The sequence below is a fragment of the Dendronephthya gigantea genome, unplaced genomic scaffold (genome assembly GCF_004324835.1).
Source record: "Dendronephthya gigantea isolate DGI-Jeju-01 unplaced genomic scaffold, DenGig_1.0 000000F, whole genome shotgun sequence".
Lineage (NCBI taxonomy): Eukaryota > Metazoa > Cnidaria > Anthozoa > Malacalcyonacea > Nephtheidae > Dendronephthya > Dendronephthya gigantea.
In genome coordinates, this window is record NW_021163010.1 from 3,414,125 (window position 1) to 3,435,226 (window position 21,102).

At 35.1% G+C, this 21,102-nt stretch overlaps 3 protein-coding genes across 4 annotated transcripts; 2 read left to right on the plus strand and 1 right to left on the minus strand.

Annotated features, from left to right (window-relative positions):
• The first annotated feature begins 504 nt into the window (after positions 1–504).
• On the plus strand, positions 505–8,297 carry LOC114522357 (nostrin-like). Its single transcript, XM_028543031.1, has 17 exons — positions 505–661; positions 830–915; positions 2,967–3,047; positions 3,122–3,184; positions 3,402–3,483; positions 3,660–3,722; positions 4,089–4,199; positions 4,701–4,746; positions 4,830–4,909; positions 5,033–5,131; positions 5,345–5,464; positions 5,701–5,809; positions 6,070–6,158; positions 6,530–6,658; positions 6,901–7,000; positions 7,425–7,457; positions 7,622–8,297. Exons 1-17 carry the CDS (start codon positions 635–637, stop codon positions 7,795–7,797), a joined length of 1,494 nt encoding a protein of 497 aa, XP_028398832.1. The 5' UTR covers positions 505–634; the 3' UTR covers positions 7,798–8,297.
• Positions 8,298–8,485: 188 nt separating this feature from the next.
• Positions 8,486–20,928, plus strand: LOC114522264 (GATOR complex protein MIOS-B-like). 2 transcript variants are annotated; one of them, XM_028542914.1, is made up of 34 exons: positions 8,486–8,733; positions 9,089–9,125; positions 9,507–9,571; positions 9,715–9,800; positions 10,114–10,160; positions 10,374–10,432; positions 10,613–10,682; positions 10,794–10,830; positions 10,921–10,991; positions 11,240–11,350; positions 11,432–11,529; positions 11,650–11,700; positions 11,802–11,854; positions 11,932–12,005; positions 12,079–12,135; positions 12,524–12,598; positions 12,676–12,716; positions 13,406–13,471; positions 13,643–13,769; positions 14,188–14,214; positions 14,454–14,522; positions 14,909–14,978; positions 15,143–15,217; positions 15,435–15,559; positions 15,910–16,004; positions 17,910–17,981; positions 18,549–18,614; positions 18,778–18,850; positions 18,983–19,029; positions 19,123–19,217; positions 19,373–19,414; positions 19,963–20,140; positions 20,233–20,347; positions 20,518–20,928. In XM_028542914.1, exons 1-34 carry the CDS (start codon positions 8,623–8,625, stop codon positions 20,703–20,705), a joined length of 2,673 nt encoding a protein of 890 aa, XP_028398715.1. In that variant the 5' UTR covers positions 8,486–8,622; the 3' UTR covers positions 20,706–20,928. The 2 variants fall into 2 exon arrangements, with proteins under 2 accessions (XP_028398715.1, XP_028398723.1); XM_028542922.1 differs by lacking the exons at positions 8,486–8,733; positions 9,089–9,125; positions 9,507–9,571; ... (1 more) ...; positions 10,114–10,160; positions 10,374–10,432 and having other exon boundaries at positions 10,655–10,682; positions 10,794–10,850.
• Positions 16,274–17,177, minus strand: LOC114522455 (late histone H2B.L4-like). Its single transcript, XM_028543141.1, has one exon. It carries the CDS (start codon positions 17,006–17,008, stop codon positions 16,631–16,633), a length of 378 nt encoding a protein of 125 aa, XP_028398942.1. The 5' UTR covers positions 17,009–17,177; the 3' UTR covers positions 16,274–16,630.
• Positions 20,929–21,102: the final 174 nt, after the last annotated feature.

Here is a 21,102-nt window from a genome sequence, read left to right on the forward strand (position 1 = left end):
TGACTACACCCGCGCATACCTCGGCGCTTGCAAAACCTGCCTTGACATATAGCTCCAAATGCAATCGTTTGCAATTATAGTAATAGCGCTAATAAGATGTCTCAAAAACGCCCTGCCCCAAAATCAAGATCGCTGCTCTTTGAGGGAGTCTTGACCGGTCCACAACTCGTATCTTGAGTTTATAAGATATAGTTTTTCAAATCATGTTTCTTCCTCTATAGACTATACGCTATATACAGGGTCAAAAGTATGATTGGGACGGCTGTGGGTACAGTAAATCAGTAACCTATGGGTACAGTACACTTGGTGGTACAGTAGCGATAAAACTGTCTAAGAGGAGGACCCTCTGATTTCACTGGTCTCCTACGACTATCAACCCTATTTTTGTTGTCATAATATACACAAAATATATCGTATCCAGTATGAGACATTCATATATGAGGCAATGGTTTATATGCCCTTGTGTGGGCCGTGGTGATGTAATCGTTGCGAAGCTTGGTACCTAACAAAATATTTTCAAGGCTACAAATTAACTAACTTGATACAAAGTTCACAGCCTGTTTTGAAAACAAAATAACGCAAGCAAGGAAACCAAAACAAACAAGAACTTTATAAAATCTTCAAATTTACTAATATGGTGAAATTTGAAGATCGATTCTGGGTAAGAAATTACATATACCATATTATAGCTCATATTATAGCTCTGTTGATTTCAGGCTGCATTTTCAGAATCATAATCTCTAAAACCATTGTTGAATCAATTTGCTAATAGGCGAGCATAATAATAGATCTTCGAAAGAATGAAAACCTTCCATTTCTGTGTAAATAGGATGTAAAAAGTTTTGACGAACTGCGAAAGTATTGCAGGCAGAGCAATGAATTCTGTAAGGATGTTTGTAGTATACTGCATTCCAGGTAAGTGATTATCGTTCAATACATCTGTTCCATAAATCAACATTGTTTTGACTGACATACTGTAAATTGATTTTAAATAACCATCGCGTTATCGACAGATCGTTTATCAAGATTAATAATATGCCGTTTTGTTGAATAAACTATTATAGCTGTCATTGTGAATCAATACAATTGTATACTGTACAGTAGCTTTTAAGTATAAATACTTTGATCATTTTTAAATCAAAAGTTTAATTACTTTCACAATTAAACAAAATTTGATAACTATGACAATAAACAACTTTGAACATTCCTTTGACTAGTAAACCATAGTATTTGTTATTTGGATATTTGCTTTTTCTGTTACACTCAATTGGAGAATCAATTGAGGAATGTATTTGATATTCTATTTAAGATACCGAGAAAGAATTAAGGTATATTCGGATGAGAAAAAAAGCCCCAAAGGCTACCTAATAGCTGGCTGTTATTTCATGCTTAGACATTTCAACTGATGAAATAAAATAGATAATATATGAAATACCCAATGGCATTCGCACAGTTTTAACATTTTAATACTGCAAAAGATATACTGTGTACCGGTACCAAATTATTTATTAACAGGAAATTGCTACCAATTTAGCTGGGTAAATGTATAGCAGTATATAATATATTAGGCTATTACAATTAATATCATATTGCAAAATATTTGAGGGGCCAAGTGTGTTATTCATTGGCAATGGTTTGTTGCTGTATGTTATTAAGGCAACTTTGTGATTTGGCAGGAAATCTAATTTGATTAGGAAATCTAGACATAATCATACATAGTACCTAATGATTATTGATGTGTAAGAGTTCATTACAGTTGCAGCAATATAACCTTGCAGAAGTAACCTTCTAGCAGCTTAGAATTCTATCTGGGAGGCAGCCTACAATACAATACCAAATTCAATAAAAATTGAGCAATTCACTTAGTCACCATTTACTATTTGATTTACTGAGTTCATAATTTCCCTTATTTCCTTGCCCTATGACTGTAACATCGACAATATGTAAGTCTGGGTTCCATGACTTAGAAAAAGAGAGACAAAAAGAACTTGAAAAAACTGCATAATATCTCCTATTACCTGCCCTCCCTTGTTCTGGTTGATTGATAGAAATTTCCTTCAATTGTGGAAACCTTGGTCACAGTGTGGATGGGTTGATAAGTAATAGAACAATGCCCTAAAATGTGACTTGATTGAGTTTGTTTCATGCGCAAAACTGCATTCTATAACAGTATTTGTGTAATGTGAAGTTACAACTAAACAATCATTACCTGATATATCACAATACCAACTCCACTACAGCTTGCATGCAAGAAATAGCTACAACTCTGCCTTAATAGCTAATGTCATTCAATTCTTCGAAGTTATTCTGTTTCATTATTTTCTTACATTATGTGACAGCTGTTGATGAAAGTTGTTAAAATTGTTAAACTCTTAGTTTTAAGGCAATCATTAATGCCATTGGCTTTGCATTTGAGTTTCTTTTATAAATTTCCATGTGATGTTGACTTTATGAAAAAAATCCGTTTCCTAATTCTCGTGATATTTTAACAGGTTTTTGAAAACATCCTAGAATACGAGATCCGTTGTTTTCAATCGGTGGTAAATTATTATATGGATTTATGAGGCTGTAGTAGCTTAGAAAATATTTCGTGTAGGAATCAATAAGTATTGGACCACATTGTGCTATGCTTATAATATCGTGTTATGTAAAATAACGAAAGCTCTGACATCAATATCCAAATAAGGTCGCAGTTGCACCGTGGCTGCAAGAACTGCCTAAAATAGATAAAAACACTACCGATTAAATACTGATTTAGCAACCGCGCGGAGATTAAAAGTAGTCGACGACTAAAACAAAAGCTTTCACACGCTATGCTTTTAACAACTTTGCAAGAAAAAAAGTTGATTTCATACATGACCATCTTTTCCTGTCATATAGTCCTGACGATAAATATACTCGTCTCATCAACTTAAAATGCTTCAGATGAACGTTATATTCTGACATGTATTTTGACATTATTTTAGGTCAAAACTTGAGCAGACCTATGCTGAAAATTTGACACAATTGGCTCTTAAAGCATCAAAATGTGGAAAGGATCTTGTAGGGTGAGTTGAAATAAATATATTGATAATTCTTGTTTGATCGAAGCAAATTGTACATTTTTTAAAAATATTGTTAGAACACTCAAGACAGCCTGGGCAAAAGTGGCCTCGGAAATTGAAAGCGAAGCGGAATTGCACAAGTAGGAAGGCAATCCTTATTTATATAAATGTGAAAGAGAAAGGTTATATTGCATGTGTTGCATTCTTTCTTTTTCACAATTTTTTGTCGCATTTACTATTTCGTGAAGATATATTTAACATATTGTGAACACATGATTAGAATTGCCTTTCATATTTTATCTATACATATACAATTGCAAATTAATTGTTTTAATCAATAAATGCAATTACGTTTAGGAACTTAGCTGGTAGGCTGAATGATGACGCTGTGAAAGAACTAAAAATTTTTATTGACAATCAAACGAAGACAAGAAAACCGGTAGAACATTAACAAGTGTGCTTTAATTATCTTGTGGGCTTTTGCTTTGAAAGATTGTCCTAATCTAAATTTCCCAGTAAAGATGGTTTTTTATAACCTTGAAGTTTTTATTTTCTCAATATTACGGTTAGGGTATAGTATTTATTATATATAAATCTCTTCCCTCTTTATGTTAGGTTGAGCAGCAAGTTGAGAAATCGATTAAGTTGTACAGTGACAAGAGAACCGAGGAACAAAAAGTAGGTCATAAAAAACGTGGATTTCATTCCTTCCCAGCCCACAGCCTCTTCTTAACCTTCGTTGCAGCTGGATCAATCTCTAATCAAAGATAGGGTTGAATTGAATTAGAAAAAAGATCCTGGGAATTACTAGATGCTTCACTATATATATTCATTTATATGTTCAATAGGGAAACGGGTGTAAATACCTGAGGGGAAAATGCCCATTTCCCCTCCTCCCATCAAATAAACTTTTTAACGCCATTGAAATGGTTCCGAACCGAAATCTTGTCCCTGGACCTATGCACTATGCTCTCGATAACGTGTATCTGTGCCTGTATCTAACTGCATGTATTCATCCACCCTTAAATTCTACTTCCTATTCAGGCCAAGAAAAATTCTCATTTAAAAGCTCGTGATTACGAAAGCTCAGTTGAACAATACGAAGAGGCGAAAAGTGGTAAAAAGAAAGCAATTTCCGAAAAGGAGTTATTGAAAGTAAGTTTCATTGATCACATCCATTCACTTTACATCTCAACTTTTTCCTTATTGACACTCACGTTGTTCTTTCCGTTCCAACAACATGTGAATTCCTTGTTTGTTTTCGTACGGATGAATATCGATGTAACTGAATGTTGTTAAACTTATGCCTAGTTTATACGTCGCATTTTGGTTGCGTCAAATCAAACAATAGATCATATGAAATGGTTATCAGGCTATATGAAGTTTTTATCTCATCTATTACGTGAATTAGCCATTTTCTAATTGAGCAGGGTACTGGGTCTGGTCGCGAACCGCAAAGCATCCATGGACTGTTTGGAGGGATAAATTATTTCAGACTTATATTTCCTCTCCCTCCAAAAAGGCAATAAATACTTTGCGGTTCTCGACTAGACCCAGTACCCTGCTCGATTGGGAAAAAGCTAATTGCATTCGACGCGACGAAAATGCGTCATTAAATTAGGCCTTGAATTAATTTCTTCTCTCTGAACTGTATAGCTCGAAGCAAAATGCAAGAAAGCAGCAAGTGGTATTGAGAAAGCTGGTAGGTTAACAAAATGTATTACATGAGATGTTTCAGCGCAATGAGTTTTCGTTATCCATTTGCTGTGACCTCTTTACATTTAGATCGTGAGTATAAAGACTTCAATTTAAAAGCAGAAAGAGGACGAATTGAGCTAGCATCTGCTATTCGAAGATTTTCTCAGGTATACTGGTAGTCTATATATATATATATCCGATATTTTATGGCAACTGCTTTAATAAAGAAACTGTTTACTATATTAATATATAACCTCATATTACCTCAATTTATGGATTTATTCGTAAAGACTTGTGAAACAACTGAATGCGAAAGAATACAGCATATAAAAGAACTATTTATCAAGTACAGTGAGATGTTGGAAGGAGTTATTCCTCAAATGCAACAGGTAAATTTACGTATGAAGAAGGGAATTGCCTTGCGTGTTTTGACGAGGCACCGTTTTTACTTTACGTTCCCAGGATTTCAATTTACGTGCTTTCACAAACTCACAGTCACAAACTCAACCAACGTTGATGGATTGAAGACTGCACATTCATGAATTCTGAAATCTGACAGTTTTAGAATAGTATTTTTAAAAAAAAATCATTAATATGTATAGAGTTACCAAAATGTCCAGGATGACTCATCAAGGATTGAACCAAATGAAGATATTTACTCAGTCGCAGAGCAAAGAGGGACAGATCGCGAATCCGCTGAGCAATTATTGACCGATTATTTCGTAAGTGCAACTGTCCGTAGTCGTGTTTCGATCCTTAGTACGCTGGTGGAATACATGTTATTAAATGTTAATAGTTAACTCACACTTCTGCTGTATAAGAAGAGCCAGCAAGCAGGCTAAACATTGACGTGCCAATTCACCTCAATTTTATGCTACTTCGTGTGCCTAGCATGAAATCTTGTTCACAAGTCCAGGCCTGCTTCGTGCATGACACTCATGTTTTTACACAATGCCAGGAAGAAGATTTTCAAAACACAATTGCCACTGACAGGAGGAAGCAACGGCTGGAAGCAAAAATTCAAGATCTTACCGCTGATCTTAAAAGAGAAATTAAAGCTAGAGAGGGTGTGTAGGTACATAGTTGTTTGAAGATAGAAAATTCCGGTAATGCCTCGACTTCTTAATTTCAAAGTCTTTATCAATCATCACTCACCTTTTTGTTTTACAAAAAAGCTGCATGCGCATGACAACATCTTTGTTTGGCTTTTTAAAATCTTTATTTCTTACTTCATTTTGGTCATTTCAGGCACCCACAGACAACATGCAAATAATATTACATTTATATACGATATATCGTGTTTTAATTTACCGTTTTATTAATCAAGGAATTGAACATCTCTTCAATGTTTATGAATCATCTCCAAGTTATACAAATGAAGAAGGACAAATGAACGTTGCTGACCAACTTGCTGCGGTTAGTATATTATGTAATGTAATGATATATTATTTCCTACCTATATATGAACTGTAAAACAACGTCCCAAATGAACCAAAGATTTTTTATTAATTTGAAATTTTCATTATCATGTTTTAGTATTTTTGCACAAGTGACTATAACAAATCCTATATTCTGATTGGTCAAATTTGACGTATTATGCTGTAATATTCACCTTCAAGTTTGCCGTTTTGTGGACGTTTCTTGCAAGGAGATAAGCGAAAAAATGCAGTTCTTGTGTCAATTCACTTGTGCAAAAATACTAAAACAATTTTCGTCTCGGTGAATATTCCCCGAAAATCACCTCGCCCTCGGCGAATAATTGTTAAAAAATAATGTTTTCTTTCAAGGCTAATGAAGTAATAAACAGCTTAGACGGGAGTCTTTACAAATTACAACACGCGTTGGCTCAAGTCAATCGGCAAGAAGCACCCGGTCACAGATTATCGTCGTATATTGAAACCGGGAAAGACAAGCAGGTAGGTTTGTTTGAAGAAAACATCCAACTATTACCCTTTGACAGGGTTGCTGTCCAATGATGATGCATGCATGAAGAAAAACCCTGGGTACTAGGTCGGCATGATGGCTGCATGTCTATTAGCGAACGTCAATAATTTTTTCAAAAATAGTATATTTATATATCAGAAAAAGGTATTCAGAAATATTTTCAAGGTGTATTGCATTGAAGGCTAAAATCGTTACCTCTAATACGTTTTTTTAGGGGCTAGCACTAAGTATTTTGAGGATTCCAGTCGGTGAAATAACAAGAGCGGCAACGATGAGCTATGGCAGTGATAATGTAGATCATGGTTATCCAAGTGGTACGTTATTTATATCTTTTATTCTTATCAAACTTGCTCCATAAAAATATTTTTTTGGGTTCACCTATTCGCTTGCTACAGTGGCAAACAAAGTCATGACTATGTATGACGCACCCCATATACTATATAGCTATGTATTATATACACAAAAATTCTGCTTCATTTATTGTTAAAATGTTCGTATTCCCTCTACTATATTGGGCAAATATTTAAAGTTTAAGCACATCAGTTGTGTGCAATCATCAAATTTGCATCAATCTTCTATCATCAAATTTGCATCATTTTTTCTGCGCCATTTTTAAAGCAACAGACACCAAAGATGTTAGCCATATGATTGCTGAAATGCCAAACTCAGTTATCAAACTCTAGCTCATTACTATAGCTCAGAACTCAGGGTAATGGTTTACGCTGTTTGTTTTTATAGATGACGAATTCGACGAAGATAATAGAGCATCAGGTACGGTTTTTTTTAAGCATGCAAACTTATTATATGCCCATAAAACAACCCAGGCATGTCACGTTGTAGAACTTTGTCTTTGTAATCTTGAATTGACTTCAGCCCGCCACATCAGTGCCAGGGTGGGCCTTAAAGTTTGAGTTCTTTATGCTGTTTATCTTCAGGCTTCATAGGTCAATGTATAGCACAATATGATTACGACGCAGTTCAAAACGATGAACTCACAATTAGAGCTGGAGATGCTATTAACATAACTGAAAAGCAAGACATGGATTGGTGGATGGGTGAACTGAACGGCAGAACTGGAATTTTTCCTGCAAGCTACGTGCAGGAAATGTGATAGACTAAATTTAAGAAAGACAAATTTTAGATTAGATTATATATAATATATAATGTTCGCGTCAAGCACCGAAACACTATATTTGACCGCATGCATTATGCATAGATGTATATATTCATGCCTGCATGATTAGGAATTTTAAAGAATTGAAGTGGCTTCCTAGGATAATTCTTAGGGACCCCTTAGGTTCCGAATGGGACAAAGTGACGTATTCGAATGTTCTTGGATGTCAAATCAATCACTGTAAGATACGTTGAAAATCATCTTAGGAAGACTGATTTAGCAACAACAAACTATTTTTCAATGTATATGTAAATACAAAATCCTCAAAAAGGAGTTAAAAGCGGTCCTTACAGGCTATAAAGTGTTGGTTCAAACATTAAATATCAGGTCCTGCACTTTCAGATAAATAAATTCTAAGATTTTCACGTGTCGTGCAACCTCTGTACGCATCCGGTACACACAAGAATCATCTAATTCCTTCCAATGGACTGTAATTCTAGAGGAATATAAATAAATTAGATTCTTTGCAATTTTCCATTTTTTTGCTCATTCTTATCTTTGTGTATTGCTGTTTCGATTACATTGTAAAGAGGACACTCTCATAAATATTATTTATTGCCCTACAGCCCCAGTGTCTTGATGAACATTGAAATGGTATAAGATGAAGTACACAACGCTCCCGTGATGTGCACGTGAGCAATCCACAAAATAAATGTTCTTTAAATGATCGATTTAAGATTTGTGTATTTATTATTTTAAGCAATATTTATGCGTTTAACAACATTTTAGAAAGGACGCATTTAACGGTGCAGTCAATAGACAATGGCTGATGCAGGTTTCAGAGTCTTATGGTATCCCTGTTATACTGATAAATTTGTCACACTTGGTCATGGACAGGATGTTAAGTTGTATAAAGTTTCCAATGTTTCACAGGTATGTTAAAAATAGGATACCATGTATCAATAGTAGGTCGTGGCAACTCTGCATGTGCAACTGCCAGCTTCGCCTTCCAACAAGGGGTGTCAGTGTGTCAAATGATAGAGTCATGGAGTACTCTCAACCTTTAGAGGCTCCCAAAGGAAAGTGAAATCAACATAAAACAACTATTGAATTGGGTTTACACATGATATGAAGAATTTAATATCAAGCCTCAGTTTCTCATTATCAACCTCAGCTTCGGTTAATAACATATTCATCATGTTCAACCTCATTCAATAATTGTTAAACATTTTATCTTATTTTTAGTAGAGCAAATTAATTTTTAAACTTTGCATGTTTTATTTTATAGAATTCAATTCAAACATCAAGTACCATTGGAAGTAGTGGTACATAAACTTCATATATAGTTACTTTACTTTGCAGTTTTGAATTTAATTTCAATATTTGAATGTGGGCCAGCAGTATATATTGAAAAACCTAAAACTATAGGTGCATGCACAAGGTCGAAAAAATTAGATACTAGTCCGCCCAACTTGAAGACCCGCCTTTTTCTGACAATACCAGTACGAAATTACAATAAATGTTATTGCACATCTGAGAATCATGCTAATTGTTGCAAACAGCTTGGTAATATTACTACCATTAAGAGAGACCTGTTTTATTAGAAATGATGTATAAAAATTAATCCTTATGCTAACTAATTTATATACTGGTACAGTATCTGTGATAAAAATTGTAATAAATGTTTCATTTGATATATGTTTCAGATATTAAAATTTCTGACAAGACCAATGCTGTTCTTATGTCAAGAATTTCTCATATACCATACAGAGTAATTGTGAACTTGTTTTTAAAAAATTATAGGAATATAATTTTGTTATTTACTGTGTTGATTCTTGTACTACATGTTTTATTGTTATAGATGTAGCAATACTGTATTAATTGCATGGCTACTTTATTCTCTGGAAACTTTAGTGTGCAGCTTTATATCCCAAAGCTGATTTGGAAAACAAGGCTTTAATTGCATTGGGTCAGCTGAATGGAACTGTTACAGTCAGAACGTAAGGGCATGGTTCATTAGCAGGAAATTATTTATCATTCGATCTTGTTGTTCTTTGCCAAACCTTTTGGAAATAAAATAAAATTCCATTTACGATAGGGTCTGATTGCAACTGTCTTTCGCATTGTCCTTTTCCATTCCATTGTCACCATTGTGTACCATTGTTTACCATTGTTTACCATTTCATCTTCTTGTTTTGTCCTCCTGTTTTACACTTCCTATTTTGCCTTCTTTGTCTTTTTTCTGTTTCCAGGAATGCTTTAATTATTGTTGTCAAAACTGAAGAATTTTTTACTTGTTCTGCTGTTTTCTAGGTTTGATCAAACAAATGTTGGACTTTTAGAGTCTGAAAGAGAATTTGGTAACTATACATTGAGCCATAGACCACTAAAATATCTTCATAGAGTGCTCAAAAACAGCCTGGAGTGCTCACAAAGGCATGCAGAGCTTGCTCGCAAGGGCCACCCTGGCTATAACACACTTGTTATTCTTGTTATTCAGCCTGGCTCTCGCCAGCCTTTTTTTTACATTTTTATGTCTGCTAATATTCACTTAAAATGCATTCTGTTTTTAGTCCCTCATCACCAAAGACCATGCAACACCTTGGCTTGGAATCCTATCAGTTCGAATTGGGTATAAAAAGTGTTTATGTTTTAACTTTATTAGGTTATTAATCTTGTATTTTTGAATGCTTGAACAAAAATATATATGATTATTAGTTTGTAGGTACACCACGTCTACTTATTACTGCATTAATAAAAAAATGTAGTAATTAATAACTAATAATTATATATGCAATATATTTTTATTCAGTTGGCAGCAGGGTTAGAAAAAGCTAGAAGTGGAGTCTCATTATGTGTGTGGGATATAACATCAAACACAAGTAAATGTACCATATTTTTACCATAATCCAGATGAATTTTGATGACTCAATCCTGCTTTAGCTGTAAATTGTGATTCCATAAATTTTTAAAAATTGCTTTGGAATATATAGACATTGGCAAATCTTCTGGATCAAATGATAGACAAAGGTAGACTAAATGTACCAACGGTTAGTAGTTTCCTTTTAGAAATAGCCCGAAAAATTGGTCCGTTTTATTTTAATGTATTAAACACCATAGATCCTCAACAAACCTTAGTGGTAGAAGTGGATATTCCAATTTTTCCTCCGAAAGTCGTGTTATTGAGGCAGGTAGGCTATTACAAAGTATGCTTATACCCTGAAACTGGATCTGCAGCCCAGGGGGTGAGCTAGTCCATCCAAGCCAGGATTAGCATTACTATGTACTGAGTTTCTCCTGAGGAATTCACCCCAACTCGAAAATCCTTAAAAAAAGCCGCTGCAATGAATTTCAATACTTTGAATATATATGTCGCTAATATCTTTCCTTTACCTCGAAATCTCGCTACAAATAAACTCGGTCCGTTCTTGTGTTTAAGGTCCGACGTATGAAACTACTTCGGTCACTTGGTTTCCCACTGACCCGATGACATTAATTGCTGGTCAAGGAGGCAAATTTTTGAAAATATTCGATGTTAGAGATAATCCGGGTAAGACATTATTGTTACGTGAAATGATGATATTCCATTAGTCACTAAGTCAAATATTTATTGGTGGTGTAATTGTTGCAGAAATGTATTTCAAAGCAAAATCATTTACCAATACAAAAGCCGTCTATGGGGTTTGCGTTGATCCAAGTTTGGAATATCGAGTGGCGTCCTTTGTTGAGGTGCATATACGTTCGTACTGCATGTGCTCTTGCGATAAGACATTTTACAATAGCTTTGGTGGCATGTGTCGTTTGTTTTACCGCTTGCTGCGGCATTAAAACTATCGTTTTAAATTTCAGGGCGACCAAGGAGCTGTTCTTGTTTGGGACATACGTCATTTTGAAAAACCTGTATCCCTTTCGATTATAGTGGGAGAAAAAAGCTAAATTAGGTTGTTTATCGCAGCAGTTAAATCGATAAACTTGTGTTCATCTTTCTTGACTATCTCCAGATTTTAGCTCTTCCTGGTGAAAATGTCGTCCAAATTGAATGGAATCGAACAAGGTCAGTTTAAATGTGACGCAAACATGACAGCTTTTCAGTTCATTTTATCTACAACTTAATTTTTATAATCTCTTTAGGTCGGGATTACTGGCCTCCTTACAGAAAAATACGAATGTCGTTCACCTTCATGACATACAATATGGTTCAGCTGGTCAGTTTTCTTGTTTTCTATATATTTCTATGTAACTATTAGGGAGTTTGGTTCTCACTTTCAATTTTTATAGCTTATGGAAACACAAGTCATGAAGCTGAACCAACATCTTTAGAAAGAAATACAGTTGGTAAGACGACCGTTTTACACAAATATCTTACTATTTACCTCAGGGTTACTTTAGTACAGTTATATAGGTCAAAATGTTAAAGTCAATTTGTCGACTATAGGATTCACGGATCGTTCATGAAATTACCTACAAACCGCTTCCGCACTTTTCGAGGTTAATTTACTGATATGTAGCTTTTACTGCATGCTAGATAAGTCAGAATAATCTAAAATACTTTTGAGCACAAGCACATACACGGGAAGGTATTCTCATGCATGAGCGTATATAACAGCGCAAAAATACAGCTTTTCTTTAAAAATCTATTTCTTTTGAGTTTTTAAAGTGAGTTTTTCTGAAGTATGAATATGTACTGTGTAATATACCAATTGTATACCTTTTAAATTTTTAGAGGTAGACTATAATATTTCTGGATTCAGTTGGCATCCTTCGGAGGAAAATAGAATGCTTATCATATCTCCTAAAGGTGAATTGCCAAAAATTTGAGTAAGTTCTTATGCGTGGAGGTTTTGTTAATCGTCTTCCATAATCTTGTTTATTTAGGGGGTGTTCGGGACCTAACGATATTTGAGAGAATTTGTCTGGTATGTGCATATACGTACCTTTAATCGTTCCACTTACTTTCGTATATTAAATTATCTAACGTTTAGTTCATCAAGCTCAAAATTCTGAAGTGTTTAGCAAACACTGAATAAGTGAAAATGCATATACAAATATGGGTGTAAACTGTGAAGCACACCAACATTCTGGGGTTTTTTACTTTTGTACTAATTGGGTGTGGAAATCCACTATATGTGCATGGTGTATTTACTGCATATAAATATACATGTATACCTTCTTGGCGTGAGTACAGGGGCAAGGGAATGTATACCGACTCTCTGGTGCATGCATGTGCATGTATTTACATCTTCTTACTGTAAATACAGAGGCACTTATACATGTTATACATGTTATACACTTATAAATATACATGTACACCTTCTTGGCGTGAGTACAGGGGCAAGGGAATGTATACCGACTCTCTGGTGCATGCATGTGTATTTACATCTTCTTACTGTAAATACAGAGGCACTTAAGGAAATGGATACATGCAAAGGATACATGAAAATTTATACAACACTTGCGAAGGTGTGTATTTGCACTTCTTCGCGAGTGTTTTCATAGCCATAGGCAGGAATTTACACATTTTTGTGTTTAAACAAAAGACGAATAATCGTATACAAGAATTCCGCATGAATAAAATGGTGTTCAGGTTTTTGTCTTTGTGATTTAGAGCTGGTCTCCCAAATTTTCTCTGTCGTGGGGCTGTGGTCGTCGTCTTATTCAATGTTGTACAAAGGTGCGGGTGAAGTTGTATAAATATAGACGTATTGATGTTGTTCCTAGTTTTTCTTTCCCTCATGATATGCATGCATGGTTATGTTATCTTATATTTCTCGAACTTCATCCACGGACCGCGGTAGATTATATTAGTACACTATATTATAGTGGATCCATTGTTTTCACTTAGTCCGAAATTGATGAAGATATATCAATAAAAATGTACAAGAGGGCTTGTGAGTCATACGGTATAGACTTGACCAAGACTAGAACTGTTGGAGATCAACGAGTGGCTAATTTATGGACGTGGTTTGGCCGTATCCTTTCTTACAATTCTCTTGTCATTCTGTTTACCTCAAAAAATGCAGCTGTACATTAACCTCATTCGGTTGAACATGAGGTTGAACATGATATAAAGCCGAAATTTGACGTTACGCATTTCTATAAACTGAGGCTTTAAATTCTTCATATCATGTCGAAATGAACATTACAACTTTGTTCGCTCAAATTTGTGTTGTTTGAGTTTGTTTTGTTTTCCTCTCCTTCGAACGTTGATGTCTTCGTCATTGGTTGACGTCATAACGTGGGATACGTTAATTTATCAACACGTTACGGCATATTATAGCGTGCCAAAAGTCGTATCCCGCGTTCTGACGTCACTCGTTGGTCGCGGTTCTACAGTTCTTTTAAGCGATTTTCTAATTGTTATATTTCAAGCCTTAATAGTGTTTGCAGGTGTTAGTCAAATACAGAAAACAATAGGTAAGTCGATGTCTATTAGGGTGTGTACGTTTTAAAACTTGCAGTCATAAATTTATATATTAGCACATTATGAACAAAATTCAAAAACAACAAACTATTGTTATTAAAAGATTGATCGATTATAAGAAGATACAATGTTTTTTCTGCATGATCATAAAATTGAAGGCAAATAATTTGACTGCAGTGGCCGAGTGCTGCTTCTATAGTGTTTGAAACATTCTTATACCGCTATATTTTAGATAATAAATATAAGATGATCAAATATCCTGGAGTGAAGTCGGTAATTTGTGGTGAAGCAAGTCAACAAAGTGAGTTAGGGAACAAATGACGATGAGTAGGGATCAGGATAATATTGGCATGAATGATGCAGCTGTAGCTATTCTTTCAATGATGTGAAATGTCCACATTATCACTTGTGATCATATCTTCTTCCCTGTCGTCCCTAATTGTTCCTTATAGTATAAGTATCTAAATTGTCACTAGTGTATGCTGTCATAATTTTGATATGCATACACGGTTTTTACGTTGAGGAAGTTGCTTTCGCTGGAACAAACTTTCTAAAAGAATATTGATATTGTATTCATGCATGCGCTAGTGCAATCATTTATACTTACACTTTATGATTGCAATCGCAGATACCTTAATTTGTAACTAAAATTACTACAATTATATATAATTGTATTTTCATTGTCAGGTGTTTGCCAAAAGTCGAAGATATGCAAAGATACCAGATTGCTGGCGACGGTCTATTACAGTGATGAAAGGTTTCATGATTGAAAATACTTCCCTTATAATGACTTTTCATTTATTTACTATGAGTTCGCTAATTATTTCGGAAAAGCGGTATACCATCCATATTCTAGTTTAGTTTTACATTCTGCCGAATGTTTCGTACTCAGTGCATATTAATACCAATTTTAATTTTTAGGCAAATTGCTCTTCAACTCTGCAACTGGAATTTCAATATTGATCCTGCTATCAATTTGAAGAGGTTTCTAAATGGGTACGTTCCTTATTGTCTTGATTGTTTATCTCCCAATTCTTCATTTGATGGCTTAAAGTCAAAGATTACGATGGTTACGTATATGAAACGTATATAGATCAGTAAAGGGATTGTAGATAATCGTTGACAGGCTCCCATGCAATATATATATGTTATTTTCATGTCCCTAGCTGTTTTCACGTGTCATGAATAGGCCTACATTATTTTTTCAAATTAGTTTGAAATCACAGGGAATGTATGAAAGAGCTGCCGCTGTAGCTGTTTTCAATAATGATATTCCAACTGCTATAAACATTTTGAGTGAAGGTGCAACTGCAAGAATCGATAGAAATTTGCCAAAAGGTAGGCTACTATCCACTATACAGTGTACGTGTCCCAAAAACTGGAATATCGGGACGCAATCTGCAGGCGTTTCAAACTCCAGTAGAGAAATGTTAAGCCCCATAAGGCATAAGGTACCATTTTCGCTACACTGCAGATTATATAGCATGTATAGCTATGTCTTCCTTTGGCATGTTAGAAGGAGGCATAAGTTATTGAAATAACCGTTTTCGTTGCACCGAACATATCACGACGATCGAGAAATCTAATCTAATTGCTAACAAATGAAAAAAAATACAACTTGTATGTCGTCTAAATTTATTCATCAATTTTACTCCATTCGCTCAGGTTTTGTATTCATGCAATCCTAGATTCATTTCTCGGCATGGTAGCGATGGCTTTATCTGGGTATACAGTGGAAAAGAAATCGCTATGGAGAGATCATTGTTTACAATTATGTAAGAAGGTAATGTGTTTATAATCCCCTTTTCATTCCAACAAAATTGTTCATCCATAGCGGAATGAACTAACTTTTATAAAGTGTATTATATGAGGCCTAGGTTAAAAGTCGCATTTTGGTCGCATCGAATGCAATTCAAACAATAGATAATTAGATAATGAGATGTTAATGAAGCTTAATAGGGTTTATCATCTCATTATCTATTGTTTGAATTGCATTCGACACGACTAAAATGCGACGTATAACCTAGGTCTCAGAACTAGGCTTAATAATTTGAAAAATTTCCTTTGTCATCGCCGACTGTGGGCGAGATATGTTCATGCATATCTATAGTCTTTTGTTTTAAAGTCATCAGTTTATAGCCAGAGTCCAAAATACGGATCTTCTTCGTTAAAGTACAGGTCATGTTCGCATAAAATCTGTAACGCTATTTGTCGCCTTATAATATATTACGTTACGCCAATTTATATTTTTTAATAATCATTCTTTTTCCTTTATACATTTCTATTTTAAATACGACAAATGTCAACTTAAAGTCAAATAAGTTCGTTGCACTATAACAGCTGTACAACTCGTAACATTCAACGTTTACGACTCATTATGGGTCAATTCCAAAACACTCTTCATTCAGCTTATCTGCTGCTTGTGTATTTCGTCACGGCTTTAGTGCCTTCACTGACAGCATGCTTGGCGAGTTCACCTGGCAAAAGAAGTCTGACGGCCGTTTGTATTTCACGCGATGATATTGTGGACTTTTGATTGTAGTGTGCCAAACGTGTCGCCTCGGAAGCAATTCGTTCAAAGATATCATTGACGAATGAGTTCATGATATTCATTGCTTTACTTGATACACCAGTGTCCGGGTGAACTTGTTTGAGGACTTTGTAAATGTATACAGCGTAACTTTCCTTCCGTTTTGTTCTCTTTCTTGGTTTTCCATCACTCAGAGGCTTGATAACTGTTGTTGTTGGCTTCTCTACCTTCTTGTTTCCTGAGGTTTTTGGAGGCATTTCAGTTTGCTAATTCAATTAATTTTGTCTTAATACTCGTTTGTCTCAAATAAGAGCAATTTAAAACTGGTAGCCTTTATATCTCCGATAACTGGATCAATTATGTATATCATTATCTATTATTGGCTAAAGATTGTAGGTCATTGTCTGTCATTGGCTAAAAATTGTATATCATTGTTTTTCATTGCTCGACGTCTGCGAAGACATACGTGGTATTATAACTAAGACAAATTATTGAAATTAAAACATTTTCACTATGACTTTTATACATGACTGTTAACAGTAAATCTTATTGGGAACTCCCGAGGTTACGTTTTTAGACATATTCTCCACGTACATTGTTATAATTTGAATACCTGTCTTCAGGTGCATCCACTTCTGCTTCAGGAATTTGAAATAACTCGTATTATTGTGCCAAATAATCGTTGCTCTTTGTAGTAATTAAACCACTATACTGTTAGGCCATATAATGGGAGATATTAGAGACCATTTAAAAATTCTATGTGGCCAACTGGAGGTAGCGTTCGCTGCGTCTTAAGGTAAACCGTTGTACACAAGGCGTAAAAACTCGGGATTTATCGTTGTACACAGAGCGAGCGTTGACGGTATATTCATTTATTGACACACTTTATTGATAACCGCCGCCGTCGTCGTGTTCCCGTCCTACTTGCTTAAAACCCGATGTTTTCAACGTGTTACACGCCCTAGTACATGCTTAAAGTTCCTATCATCTACTTGCATGTAACCTGGTTTTTTATTACGATAGCACTGTTGTAAATGTCATTCTTCATCAAATATGCGTTTAACACGTCAAAACATAATTATATTATAATCTGGGCGCAGATTACTGTCTTTTATAACGTCAAAAGTCCCTCTCATATTCAAAATGAATTTTTTCTAGCTTTCTGATCCGTATCTTCGTGCGTTGTTTACATTTTTGACCTCAGATGATGGTGGCTACGAAGAAATGTTGGTAAGTTGAATTCTATTTTAATGAAAATTCTTTGCACTGAGATTGAAGCGAAATTTACTAAATTTGGCCAACCCAATAGCAACAAAAACTACACGCTGTTCAAGCTGTATAATTATGTTCTAATGCTTAACCTTGGCATGCATTGATCCATCTTCTCCTCCCCCCCCCCCACGCAATAATTATTTGCAAGTTACGTCATAGTCGCCATGTTGGATGGCGTTTATAAATAGATCCTCCCTAAATCACGAATCATATGGATCCAAGTGGATAAACTAAAAATGGCTTGGTATAGTTAGTGAACTATACATTCCAGTCATTCCATACCATGTAATGAAGATGGATTAAGGTATCATTTCGGAGAACATGCAATTACCCAGAACGGTTGAAATTGCTAGGCTTATTATCTATATCACAGTTTTAATAATAATATAGAAACTGCAGTTATATCACCGGTATACATATGGAATATGGACAAAATAATATGGCGCAGTAGTTGAAGGACAGCATCCTGCTACATGCATTTGTTAACATACTACAGCAAGCTGAAAATGTGTTGTTTTTGTTTAGAAAGACTGTGGCCTTGAGATTGAAGATCAAGTTGCTTTTGCGTGTAAATATTTGCCAGATAGCAAGGTAAAATTTATTATTTTGCTCCCAGTATAGTGTGTTACCATACAATATGTTACACAGAACCGAAAATTTTGGGAAATTTTATAAATTTTTTCCTAAAGATTGAACCATTATTTTAATTTTAGATAAAGTTCTTATATAATTTGTTTAAATAACTTTATTTTAGTTGGGGCCCTTCGTTAATGATTTGTGCAAGAATATGATAAGGACTGGAAATCTTGAAGGCATGTTGGTAACAGGTAAACGTGCATCTGTTAACTTTCAACCTCTTGTGTGTGTTATACATAATTTTAGAGACAGCGTTTTTCACTACGTTGAACATTGTTTCTTTTGTCAATACAAAACTTTAGGGTTATTTTTTCTATATTAAGGAATGACAGAAGACGGGATTAACCTGCTTCAAAGTTATATAAATATGGTACGTTAATTTTCTTTAGTTTTTCCATTCAATTCAGGTCCGTTTTTTAGTTTTGGGCCGCAAAAAACTGGTTAATGGCTATATTTTACATAGACTGGAGATATTCAAACTGTTTGCTTGTTAGCTGTTAACTCCCTGTCAAACAAACTTTTTAAAGAATCTGCAAAGGTCGATATTTGGATCCAAACGTAAGTCATTCTGTACTTCACTTTAGGCTATACCTTTTTCTTTTTGTTTTCATTTTTCTGTTCTATATTATTTTTTCGTGAAGCATTAATTGTAAAATAGTCGGATTTTGGTAACATCATAGCTAATTATACACCTTAATTAATTTACATTTTAGTTACCGTGATCTGTTGGATAGATGGGGACTTTGGCATCAAAGGTAAGGTATAAGGGAAATATATGTATACATGTATACATTGCTTCACTTAGTCATCTACATCAGTCTGTTTAGTCTATAAATTAAAGATTCGACAAAAGTGCGCTGACAAAATGTCCCCCTGGCAAACGATTGATAAGTGCATGTGTCGCCCTATATGCAAAGGAAACTACTGCGCTGTTGGATTTCGGATTCCAGCTCGTGGATTCCGGATTTCAGGGCGTAGATTCCGGATCTCAGCTCGTGGATTCCGGATCCCAGTTTGTGTATTCCGGATCCCCGTTCGCGGATATCGGATCTCAGCACGTGAATTCCGGATTCTGATTACATTTACCTTTGTAAGGCTCTCTTCTGTCGCTTGCCCATGCCGAAACACAAAGCTTGAGCTGATTCATTAATAGATTGAAATCGAAAACGCATTCTTATACATGCGAATTGTGTATGGTCGATGTAGCCATATTTTTCTAGCATGTAGTTATGAATCGATCAAGTGCATGTCCTTGGTTCGGCCTCCGTCATGATTCATAATTTCTCTTTTTAAATATTTGTAGAGCTGAATTTGATATTTATCACAGTACCAAGGCTGGTGGTGCTCAAATGAAGTCACAGCAAGTTCTAGTTAGCTGTACTTTTTGTAGTGATTCCATTTTAGCAAAGAACCCAGTTTCTCAAACTGTGAGGAGATTGCGATATCAATCTCCGAGAGAGATTCCCACTAACAAAATGAAGGTGAGAGAAAAACTGAGATATTCATTTTTCGCTGCGTTATTTCGCTAACCAATCACTTTGACGCGTCTATGTTTTCGCTTTTTTTTTCGCAGAGTTTTAGTTGTAATCAATGTGGTAAACCTTTACCAAGATGTTCTCAATGTTTAATGCACATGGGAACAACATCGACACACTCTGAGGATGCTAAGAAAACATCAAATGGCTCGGGTAAGGAGAAAACAACTGAATAAGGCATGCAATATGGTACAGTAATTCAACAAAACCTTGTATATATACATGCAAACAGATTAGGCTAATAAAGACTGAAATTGCCAGCCATTGTTGGACTGCAATGCTTGTAAATGCGTGCAAATTTTGGGTTTTCTCGTCTTTTCCAGAGGGCGAAGATGCTGTGGATGAACGAAAGCTGAATGCCAGTCACATGTGGTTCACGTGGTGTCAGTCGTGTCGTCATGGTGGTCATGCCAAGCATATCTTAGAATGGTTTGAAGAACACGCTGAATGTCCAGTTAATAATTGCGACTGTAATTGTATGAGTTTAGATAGTATCATTACCGTGAAATAGCAAACGAAAATCAGAGGCAATAGGTATGACCAAATATTCATGTCACCATGATGAAATATGTCACTTGTAATTTATCACTATTTTTTCTAATTTAAAATTTTTAATATTTAAAATAAAGAAAAATCGTGTACGATCATACGGTAATCGCTAGATTAGAAATCGGCTGGAAGAGAATATAGGAATGTATCAATGTAAGACAATAAACAGTGGTTTATTACGATTATCGTTTTTCGCCTCATGATCATGAGTTAGTCACTACTCTTAAGCATCATGATTCCATTAGAATCAATGATTTTAGTATGCGCTTTCTGGGAATATACTTTCTTTCCCAATTAAGACAACAAGCAATGCAAATTGTTCATTGTTGAGGCCATATTTTACCTCCACACACGCCATT